The sequence below is a fragment of the Anopheles bellator genome, chromosome 1 (genome assembly GCF_943735745.2).
Source record: "Anopheles bellator chromosome 1, idAnoBellAS_SP24_06.2, whole genome shotgun sequence".
Classification (NCBI taxonomy): Eukaryota; Metazoa; Arthropoda; class Insecta; order Diptera; family Culicidae; genus Anopheles; species Anopheles bellator.
The window spans coordinates 47,751,386-47,763,176 of NC_071285.1; the positions used below are offsets into that span (position 1 = coordinate 47,751,386).

General features: G+C 51.8%; 1 protein-coding gene across 1 annotated transcript; it reads left to right on the top strand.

The window, feature by feature from the left end:
• Positions 1-5,437: 5,437 nt before the first annotated feature.
• LOC131216219 (dual specificity protein phosphatase 18-like) lies at positions 5,438-8,955 on the top strand. Its single transcript, XM_058210652.1, has 3 exons — positions 5,438-5,844; positions 7,655-7,901; positions 7,970-8,955. The coding sequence occupies exons 1-3, from the start codon at positions 5,597-5,599 to the stop codon at positions 8,303-8,305; spliced, it is 831 nt and encodes a 276-aa protein (XP_058066635.1). The 5' UTR covers positions 5,438-5,596; the 3' UTR covers positions 8,306-8,955.
• Positions 8,956-11,791: the final 2,836 nt, after the last annotated feature.

The window sequence follows — 11,791 nt, forward strand, 5'->3', positions numbered from 1 at the left end:
AAGGAAATAAAATATGTTTTAACAAGGTTTCATCCGGTGTTCGTACGTCCGCGAAAGCGAAACGATTATTAACTGGGATATTTTCCGGTTTCCTTGGGCTTAAAAGTTCAAACTTTTGAAAATTCCGAAGAACATTGCACACAACATGGAGAGAACGCGCCATTGGAGGTTGCATGAAAAGAGTAAGTTACGTGCTGTGCGTATTGCATACACATAGGCGCTAAAGCTGAAGGCATTCAAGCAAACAACTTTTGAATGGATTGTTTTGTAACTTTTCGACGGTATTTTAATAATTAGCTGTTGTAAAATGGAACTTTCGTGTTTGTCCTGCAGCTACTTTAGCATCGAACCAGCAAACGCAACACACAGGAAGCTCATTCAACACTGTTAATTGCGCCGAAAATTCCCATCACCCATCCAACCTACACTGATTGAAGAAGGAGAAAGTGGCAACAACAGTGGCCGCCCAACCGACAATGACATCGCCTCGCACGCACGCACGCACGGGTGTAAACACAAACAATGGCTCACCGTTGGCTGTGCGGGAACCACCGTCCGCCCCTCCTCACCTTATGACGACAAACAGCCGCGCGGGCTCACCGTAAACATCTGTTTCCCCTGCTCAGCGCTACACACCACAAACATTCCACCAGCGAAAGGACGGTGAATTTGGTGAACGGTGGTGGTCAGTTTTATTTGATCAACCGCAGCTGAGACTACACAGACACTGAGGGTGAAGGCTGAGTCACCGGACGCGAATGTCGATCAACCCACGGGGAGTGACGGGACGATGACGGCACAACAACCGAACGGGGCGGCACGGATCCGGTCCGGATCCTAATGTAGTTATCTGCCCGCGCGGACATCCGAATCGAACTGGCAAATGAATGGAAAGCGCTTACGTAGCCACTGACCAGAATAGCACCCGGGTCCGGGTTGGCCCGAATTCACGCGAGGTGGTTCAAACTGATACGCGCAACTACGCAGGCAAGGAGGTAAACAACGCCGGTCTATTATTTTTCAAAACACATCCTACACGGAAGCGCTACGCTTCTCGGGAAATGTTGCCCCGCCACATGAATGGCCTCCCGGGATCCTCACGGGATGAGGGCGACCAAATTACAACCGGCGACATCGAGGACCATCGTGATCAAAACGTCCGGACCGGGGCCGGTGAAAGTATTTAGATGACCGTTTCGCGGGAACGATGTCAAGGCTGAATGAAAGTGCGCAAAAACATGAGCGCGCTAAGCCGTTCCTTTGAGCCGACGAAAATGCGGGAAATTTATTGGCGCTTAATTCTTCCGAAGTCGTTGGCTGGCGGCACACCGCATTAACAACGGATAATAAACAAGATGAGGGACTTTGGCGCACGCTTCCTTGTTATGTTTCATAAACGTCTTCTCGTAAGCGCAGTGTGGCAGGACCGTTCTGTTTCAATAACGGGGTTAATTGGGTGCCAGAAACATGTATGTCGAGTGTCTGTTGGGTCCACCGTAACTACTCAAGTGGATGTGCCATGGTGCCAGCATAACCACCGCACCGATCCATCATGCGAACGGCGAAACGATCCATCACACGTTCAGAGACACCGTAACGAAATTCCATCAAAGTGACACAACCGCGGGCTAACGTCGGTCAAGTTCCAAGGCCAGGGAGGCCTTCCATCGCGCGTTTATTACCGAATAATCATAAAATAATTTCATAACCGCGCGCCGCTGATGGGCGGTTTTATGTTGCGCGAAACGGAAGCGGCGCTCGCTCCGTTGCCACCGCCACGGGCACTTCCGAATGGTGTCCTGAGCGTTGCCACACATCGCCACAAACGTGTTCGACGCCACACGTCGTCGCCTGGCCAGAAGGTGCGCACGAGAAAATGGACTTCGCCCACGGGGCCGACCGGAGCACCGAAAAACATCATCCATCTTTCACGTTAGCTAGATTAATTGACACTCCAGTGGCCGGCGCCGCTTGTCGGCACGTTCGCCGGCCGAACAGGAGTTGTGTTTTGATGGTGGCCGGGTTTTGTTTTTCCTCCCCCGAAGGTGCCAACATTCCACGGAGACAGTAATTTATAAGCAAGCAAGCGCCACCACCACGGCCATCCTTGAGTGGGTGGTTTGGCCGCGGCCACGGAAGTGCAAAGGAGGTGCTTCGCTAATTTATCGGTCTCACATGATGCCGGGTTTTTGGAGGACGCCGTTCGAATCAACGAGCAAGTGGAGACAGTTTCGTTGCCGTTTCGACCATGGCCACACTCGGCGCGAGTCCGTTTGGCGATGGTTTTTTAAAACACAAAATTTCATTCATAAAACCCCGTCTTCGTGGGGTCAAATGGAGACGCCTGGTGACTCACGTCCGGGTGGACTTTCGACAGAAGGCGGTCGCGGAACGGAACGTGGTGTGGCAGAATGCGGTTCCTGTCGCTCCGATTGGGGACGATCTCCATGTCCCGTGACCGCATTCCACACATCGCCGAGGGCGAGTCAGCCACCAGGCACCTCCATCGGTCGGAACGGCGCAATAGGCCCAGTCCCGGTCCAATATTTATGATCATCTCGCACGCACGTCTCGGGCAGACATTCCTGAGCAGGACGGGCGAGAGGTAATAAAAATATTTTCAAAAAGGTGAACGTCTCTGCTATCGCGATTCCAAGGGCCAAAATGCCAACCGTATGCAGATTTCCTCGTTCGGGTGACGTTGGTGCTGCAGCGATCGTGGCAGTCCCCGTGGGAAGCTATGCTGGCGCGAGCGCTCGGGCCGCGCATTACAATCTATTTCTGGTGCTCGTGTGCCCTGCATTAACATTCCATCGCGTGGTGAGCATAAAGCGGGAAAAATGCGTGTTTATTGAGTGCGTGATTGAGAGACCGCGCCATCGGCTTTGTGGAGTGGAGTGATCCTCGCCATAGAGTAGCTCGCTCACTTACCGAACGCGTGCCGCGTCACTTGGCTGCTATTGGCAATGCGATCATGTCCCACGCGGGCCCCTCGTATTATTAGAAGCCGTGGCAGTTTGAAAGATTCGACCACTACTCAACCGTCACTCAACAGACCCGGGATGGTTGGTTCAATCGGCTTTGTTGGCCACATTACAGGACCAGGACCATTATGTAAAAACAGCCGATAAGAAACCATTCATTTGTGACAGTCACTAAATTTAGCGAAAGAAGATTATTTTGAACCCGAACCAACTGGCGAACGGTCGGTCGTCTCAGTGGCCAAAGAGCCGGTTCACCCGGCGAGGGGAGGGGTGCGTTATTTTCGTACGGCCGGATGTCACTTTTTTGCGCGAGACGATCTTTTTTTAAACAAACAACCTGGTGGCGTACGCGAAATAATAGATGCGAAATAGAGGAATGTGAGCACACAACACAACAACACAGAAAAGATCAAACCGCATCGCAACCGATTACGATCTGGTTAAGGATCAAGGTTAGCCAAGCATTGAGAGCGAGGCAATGGGACGAGAATTACTATAAGACGTCGCATGAGGCGTAACATCGAGCATTGACGCAGCATGGCGATCATGTTCGTCGGGTCGGGTTTCTTAGAATTGCGGGTTGCGGATTAAAATATGAATCGAGAAAGAGGTTGTTTGCGCGCCAGGGGATCACGTGGTGACACTAAGGACACGGCGAAACATTGGCGTCGCATTACGTTTCCCGGGAATTGTTTACGTCGATATACCCGATCGGATGCACCGTCACTAAGTGATTGACCCGGCTGGGCGATGCTGCAGGATTAAAACCCCAAACAACTAATTTTCGTGCTCGATCCTGCTGACGTCTGCACATACCGACACGTTCATTGACTCGCCCGCAAAGCGTCTGCTGTTGTTGTTATCTGTACGGCACCAAAAAGCAAAACCCAAAAAAATGTGCATCGCAATCTGCCACAACATCACTCGGCACAGTGTTTATGAACAACCAGCGACAGCTGCGGCCACGGCAGCGGAATTCGACGCCCGCCACGAATGCGTTTGGCGAATTGCATTCCACCCGAAAGGCCGGACAGTTCGTCACTCGAATCCTGCTCACCGTTATAGATTTACGACTGCGGTGTGTCCGTTTAGCACATAAAACAATCTCCGAACTCGAATTCTTTTCGATCAAATTACGCGGTCCGGCGGCGCTCACAGAAGGTTGTAAAACAGGCGGCGGACATTGGCCAGTTTTTTTCTGTCGGACATAAAGACCATGCGTGACTGGATGGGAGTGTGAAATGAAAAATCCTGACAGGTCGACAGCAACGATCGACTTTCGCTTTCACATCCCGCCCCGGGGCTCACTTTCGTCCGGCATGTCCGGCTGTTTGAGCCCCAAAAAGGGGGCCACAACAAAACGCTCATAAGCGTCGTTCGTCCTTTCGGTTCGACCAGAACACAGACCGTTCGCAAGGGTTTATTCACGCTCCGGAGATGCACGCTGTTTTCAGCACCCGATCGCTCGCGCAAAGTGTGCATTTTTAACCTCAATCACGCCATGACTCAAGCCGACTCGAGCTATCTGGCCGATGGCGTCCCAGTTTGCGCACCCGCACCAACATCAGGGACGCGCCCAGCGCGCCGCATTCCGATCCGTCCGCGGTCCGCGGCCCTTCGCCGGCGGTTAAAAATAGTGAACGGCGCGAAATGTGGCCAACCACCGTTGGCACGAGGGAAAGCTAGTCACCCATCGTCGTCGTCGGCGGCGTCGGCGGCGTCGTCGGTGTCTTTAGAAGTGTGGTTTGTTTAGTAGCGAAAGGGGAAGAAAAATGGCCTACGTTGGCCCAGGTTCCGCCTCGGTTCGTACGATTCGTAGAATGGCGTGAAAAGCGTGAAGCAATTTAAAGAATGCTCCGCGGCGGGTATTTAATTGCAGCTTCCTTCCTTTCCTACCATTTTCCTTCGCAACAACCCACCAGTTGTTATTTGGATTGATTCCGTCCCCGGCTGGTTACTTTGTTTCGTTCGTTATTATTCGAAATTTAAATGATTTAAAATTTGGTTCGTGCTTTTCCCAACGGCCGACCCCGTATCCCTTTTTGATGACTGTTGCTTTGCAAAACACACGGCGCGTGAGAGAGAGAGAGGGAGCACGCGAAAAGAGAGAGAAGACACAAGACGCGCTCTGCTGCATTCCATCGGTCACTGACAACAATCTGCGGGCGAGAGCGAGACCGCACTAGTCACGAGGAAAACGCGCCAGCCGACCACTCATTCCGATGCGCCGTTTCGCTCGATCCTGCGCCCCATGCCGTAGGGTGTCTCTTTCGAAGGAAGAATTTTCCTCGGACGCACCCAACCCCACCGGGGGCCCCCCCGGGGCCAGCTGTTTGGTGAAAACTCGCGAACGGCGCGCCACCGAGCACTGCGGCACTCGAGAGACGGCCCAGTGCTTGCTTACCTTTGCACCGGGAACGGTGTGTGTTTGCTCTGCGCCTACTCGTCGAGTGAAGGATACGTGAAGTGACTGAACCGTTGGTTGAACCGTTTCATTGTTCGGTGAAGTGCAACAGTAAAGGACTCTGATAATTCATTGATCACTCCGGACCGGACCGGTGTGAGATTGTTTATTTACGCAATAAATCCAACCACGGGATTCGGGAGGCACGATGAAGGAAACGAACGGCGTGAGCGGCGTTAATCACGCGGACGAACTGCAAATGGCGCTGCTGAGCGGTCAGCATCCGCAGCCAGCCATCGAAGGCGTTACCAAGGCGATGCTGCTCGGTGGCGAGTCCTCGCCCGATGATCCGCAGCCACCGGGCAAACCGGATGGCAACCAAATCCAGGCCCTGCTGGAGCGTCACGAAGGGGCACCACAGGGTGTACCGAGCGCCGTAGGCCGCCCGATGCGATCGTAAGTTCCGCCCGGCTATTTATTTATCATCCACTCCACGTTGTTTGCCCGTTCAAAATTTGGTGTCTGTCTCGGGCGGATGGCCTCATTGCGCATGCCACAACCCCGTGAGTCACGCTAGGCGGCCAAGACCGTGACGGTCAACCGAGGCCAGCCGTGAGGCCATTGTCCTTGCCGATGCCGCTCCCGGTGTTGGCAACCGAATTCTTGACCTTCGCACCGCACCGCACCGCGCGGCGCTTGACTGACGCATAAATCATCGCGCGATGATGATGTGTCTGCTACGCCGCGGATGAAGTTTGGTGGTCGGTGTCAGAAAATATGTTGTCCCCCCTTCCTGGGCGGGACAGCGCACAAGAATGATGGTCCCGTGGGGTGTTGCCACGTTACGAGGCGTTACGATGGGCTGCGTTACGGGATGCCAGTGCAGCGCGGAAAAGGTTCGCGATCTCGCCTTCTCCGCCTTTTTCCGCTTTGTTTCGCAACGGCAAATGTGCACAGGAAGCGTCCTGGTGGCGTCTCGGCGTGCGCGAAATGTTTCGCGCGAAAGAGCAGCAAGCGTCGGAAGCGTTGAGTTGATAGGGCCAACGGGCCAAGCAAACCGTTCAAGGTAAAAGTCAAATTGTCGACGGGCGGTAAAAATAAATTCGCTGCGCTACGCATTCCGATTTTCGCATTAGGAGGAGAAACCCAACCTCAGCCGGGGTGGTACTGGTGCAGCACATGGCGCAGCGATTTTATGTAACGAGAGCTTATGGCGCAACGGCTTAGAGCACCAATTTTAAAACAATTTTGATGATCGAACAAAGAAAGTAGGATTTGTTCATTTAAATTATTAATCAATCATTAATTTGATTATTACAATTCTTGTTCTCCTATTGGAAGTTGAAGCGCCCTTGTCGGTCCCGTCATCCGTCCATCATCCGCGGTGACAATTTTTTGATTTATTAAGCTACGTTTGGCAACTGCATCGTGGATAAAGGAGTGGCCAGATTCTGATGGCCTGTCACACCGACATCCGACATCTTCGTTTGATGTTTCGGTTTCTTGGGGGGACAAAACAGCTGACCAACAACGAGCGCAGCTGCTGACTCAGATGGCCTCAGTGCGAAGTGCGTTGTTGTTTTGCGCCGTCCCAAGGCGTGTTGGCAGCTGGGGCTGCAGTACCTCTGCCGCCTACATTATTGCATCGCCGATCGCCGATGGGCCGGGCAGCGAGCCAAACGCCCGCTCGGTGTGCCAAGAGCGATCGCCATCACGAGTCATGTGAGCGATTTTTCACACTCGATCCTGGGGCGCGGTGTTCGCGTGCGCTGACGGGTCGCACGCTTTGCGCTGACCATCCTTGCCACACACGGGGGCCCGTACTTCTGCACCGTCTGTACCGTCTTCGGAGCGGTCCGTTTGTTACTCATCGACCTAAAAATTCCATTCCTCGACGCCAAACGAGCATCGCCACCGCCGTCTGCGCGCCATCACTCGCAGAGATGTGATTTATTTTAAGGTCCATAAACAAAGAGTAAACAACTTGGTTGGTGTGTGTGGTAGAGCCGCACACACCAAGGGTTCTATGCTGGGCCAATGGAAAGGCCCAGACAGTGAGTGAAAGAGACAGGATCGTCCACCGATCGTCCAGATGGCCTGAAGGCCTGTTGATGTTGGTCAGGGGAAGACACACAATTCGGGGCATAATCGGGTCATTTCGGGGTTTTAATTGCCTCAAGTGACCCCCAACCGCGAGGATGATTTATGACCTCACCGGATCTCCGCTCTCAATATTTACCGACCGATATTTTCCTTTCACCCTCAGTTTTTCACCGATTAGCGGTGTGTCGAAGCTGCTGAAGAACCTGTATCTGTGTGGCGGAAGTGCCGCGTCGGTGGCCATGATGAAGCAGCTGGGCGTAACGTTCGTGATCAACGTGACGATGCCCACCGAGCTGACGGATACGCCGTTGCCGGCGGCCGACACCCGATACCTTCGGCTTCCGGTGAAGGATAACCGTGAGGCGAACCTGGAGCGCTACTTCCACGAGGTAGCCGACATGATCGAAGAGGTAAACGGTGATCTGCACGCACGATCGAAGGAGCGATCCTAAAGCGCAAACTCTCTTGTCTTCCACAGGAATCGAACGCGAATGGAGTCACGCTGGTTCACTGCGTTGCCGGTATTAGCCGGTCGGCCACGCTCTGCCTGGCGTACCTGATGAAGCACCACCGGATGTCGCTAAAGGACGCGTACAACCACATCAAAGCCAAGCGACCGCAGATCCGGCCGAACGTGTCGTTCGTCAAGCAGCTGATGGAGTTCGAGCAGCTGCTCGTCCCTGAAGGCAGCCAGTCCGTCGCCCTCGTCTACTGCCACGCGCTCGGCGAGGAGCTTCCCGACATCTACGAGCCCGAGTTCCGCACGATGGAGCTGCTGTACCAGAAGTTTCGGCGAAACATTGCTCGGCGCTAGAGTGCCCCCATCGGGAGCTCAAATCGACTTATTCCACTTATTCCCGTCTATTCTCTAGCAGACGTAGATCGTAAGGTGATCGCATTGGTTTTACAATAACGCGCAACGGGGAGCGGTCCCTCTACCACTGGGGACACTCACCCGGCGCAACTCTACTGATTTATGATAGTATTCTCTAATCCTACTTACCCCTAAGACGGTATGCTACTCCAAATTACTCGCTCGTGGGTTGCGACCCACCAGTTTAGTCAGTTAAGCGCAACGCAACAAGAGACAGGTCAGGCAGGAGTGTGTTTGTGTGTTTGTGTGGTGTAACACGAATCTAACAGACAGGTTTTAGCGGGGGAAGTGGTCACGGCACCCCCACAATCGCACGGTAGTTTCGCACCAGGGAAGCGTCCAAAGGCCAAAGAAACAGTCCCACTGATCCGGACCCAGTGTAAACGTTGCTGTGATTGGTGAAGGTTTAAATGATAAGGAGGGACTTTTCCCACCCCCTGCACCCCGACAGGGAAGGACACTTGCTGGAGAGCTGGCACCGACGGCAGGAGCTTTAGGTTTAAGTCTTACCGTAGCCTTAGCTTAGCGCGTTTACCCGCAGGACGACTTGTCACACAAAGCAAAGTATAAATATAATATTCAACATTCACTAACGGATTTCGGTGTGGGCTCGTTACTGTGTTCTGGGCATCCTTTTCGACCCTATTTGGAAGGTTAATAAGCAACAAAAAGCAAATCAATGGAATCACGTTGAAGCGTTCGAAGCGTGTTGGTGCGTCATGGGAAGCGTTTCACCGTTTATAGAAAAATATTTCTTGCATACAAGCCTAATGCATACCAGACGACTCGCAGGAAAGAGAGAGCGAGAGAGAGAGAGAGAGAGAGAGAGAGAGAGAAAGAGAGAGAGAGTTATAATTTTTATTACCGTAGATTGCGGTATTAAGACCTTACATCTATTAAGACCCCCTCATTTTTGGATCAAAAATTTAAGAAAAACTTTATTTTTATTTTTAACGACTTTTTAATAACTCATTCGTCAAAGAAATTGTGAAATTCTTCAGTTTCAAACATATCTTCTGTTTCCAAACATTGATTATCAGGTTTTCTAGCTAATTCTTCCGCGTCATCATCATCTGTGTCTGAGGAATCACTTTGGGCAATAATAGGATCATCCTCAGAGCTAATATTAACAGATTACTAATACCTGCTTTTTTGAATGATTTGATGATAACATCTTTCTTGATGGCATCCCATGAAGTTTTCACCCACTGGCAGACTTCTGAGATTGTTGGCCTCTTCAACAGTGTCAACATGGAGTTAAGTTTGTATCAGATTCAGTCATCCAATTGGTCCACTCCTCCTTCCTATTTGCCTTAAAAAGTTTATTGATACTGATATCAAGAGGTTGCAATTAACTTGTGAGACCACCGGGAATGACTGCTAACTGGGTTCTCAGTTCTTTAGCCTTTTCCAACAATCCAGTTTATGGTTAATCCAACAAGCCGAGTCGCTAACTACACCTATTAATTCCTCCCTGGATTTTAGACTGATTTTTTTTGCAAAAAAAGGTGGGTCCGAATACCCGTAATCTACGGTAACTACCTTTTATGAAATGCGAATTGCCAGATGAATTGTTTAGTTCTTTTAGACGGAATTTGAAAAGAAGAAACCATTCGTCGTCACAATTGGTGTCATGAAGCAGACGGCCAACCAGTGCGGGAATTCACATTCTTCTGCTAATCGAAATGAGTGCGAAAGGAAAGGTTTTCCAAAAGAACAAACGGTGACCGGGTGAGTTTAAAAATAAAATGAAGTATTAAAAGTGAGATTAAACGCCAACGTCTTCTTGTTGCTTCCCATTAAGATCACCGATAGCAGTCACACTTAGCTTCGAACGGCCCGGGCTTCGCACAAAGCAAAAGGCAGAACAGAACGTGGCGTAAGAAATGGAAAAGCTCACCTCGATCGGGCGGCCAAACAACCTCAGCAGACACCGCAGGAGAAGAGAGACAGAGCACAGAGCTGAGACGTGGCTCACCGAAAGCTCGTCCGGGCAGGTTCAGCTCGCGCGATGCTTTATGTTCGACGCACGCGGCTCAGTCAATCACCTTTTCACCTACTTTTGACGACTCGTGGGCCACGAAGACGCCTGGGCGGTGCGGAGGTGGGTGCGCTGTCCAGTGTTGGTATCTCTCATAATAAATGTGATCCGGACTCTCCTGAGCTGACCAGAGTCCGGGCGCAAGGTCCGCCCGGCGACGGAGAGCTGCGTGAAGACATTAACGACAGAGAACGGGATTTTGAAAATGAAAATGTTCAACAACAACAGTCTCGACCTCACAGCCCGGCCCGGAGATGGTTCTTTTTGGGTTGGACACGTTTGCGTTGTTTTCGATAAGGAACGCGTTAGCTGCGACGTCATCCGTTAGTGGCCTCTGTTTGGACGGACGTTCTGCGAAAGACGCGAAGGCTTATCGGAAACGTGCGATGATTCACGTGCGTGATTCACGTTGCGTGTCCAATATTTTGTACGACTCCCTCTCGTTTGAGTTAGTTACGATCGAGTAGTATTATTGTGCAGGATTTTGATGTATTGAAGGTTCTAAACGCTCAGAAAATAAGGACGGACTAAGGACCTTATCAATCTCCGGAATGTATGAACAAATGCCAACAGACACAGAATTGAATCATTTCTCATCGAGCTCATTGAAGACTTTGAGAATCATAACCGTAACCTAAAGTAACAGAGAGCAAGCGTGTTGTCACCGCCAATGACTTCAAAATATGCCCAGCGAGCCGAACGACCTTTAGCGCTTAACCTCACCGGACCTGCACCAGAGGCCTTTCCTCCGTCAAAACCGGCCGAACCGAAGAATCCGAGGCCCTGCATATGGATGAGCTACTGTTTGGTGACTGCGGCACTGCCTCCCGGTGGCGAACGCTCTTGATGAGATGTGCTCCCGAGATGCAAAACGAATTCACTTTGCCGATCATCGAACCCTCGCGGGATCGAGGATCCCGGAAGGTGTTTGATCCTTTCATTTCCCGAGCCTCCTTTGAGGAAGCGATCTTGAAAGATCGATCGATCGATTTCTTATCACCCGAAAGGCACCCCTCGTTTGGGCGCGGTGGTGTTGGTGGCCACCTTGTCTGCTCGCGAAAGTTGTCGGTGCCGTTGAACCCACCCCAGAGAGTGTGCTCTCTCTCTCTCTCTCTCTCTCCCCCTGTGGGGGCTCCGACCGGCACTGGGGCGAGATGTTGAGTTCAAGTTCGTACATTGACACCATTTTTTCGGGCGAGATCGGTGACGGTCGGTCGGTCGGTCGGTTGAGGCTCGCTGGCTGTTTGGTGGTGGAAATTTATGCAACATATTATGCTGCCCGCTGTCGCGTAGTGAATGATGATCGGTCAATGGCTTTTGCGGTTGCTGCCGCCGGGCGACAGTTTCGGTGGACGGGGACCGTAAATCTATTCCACCCGGGGGCC

Coding starts and splice junctions, on each gene's coding strand:
- LOC131216219 (XM_058210652.1), top strand. CDS start 5,597: ATGAAGGAAACGAACGGCGTGAGCGGCGTTAATCACGCGGACGAACTG. Junction 5,845..7,654: donor GTAGGCCGCCCGATGCGATC/GTAAGTTCCGCC, acceptor TTTCACCCTCAG/TTTTTCACCGATTAGCGGTG. Junction 7,902..7,969: donor TAGCCGACATGATCGAAGAG/GTAAACGGTGAT, acceptor TGTCTTCCACAG/GAATCGAACGCGAATGGAGT.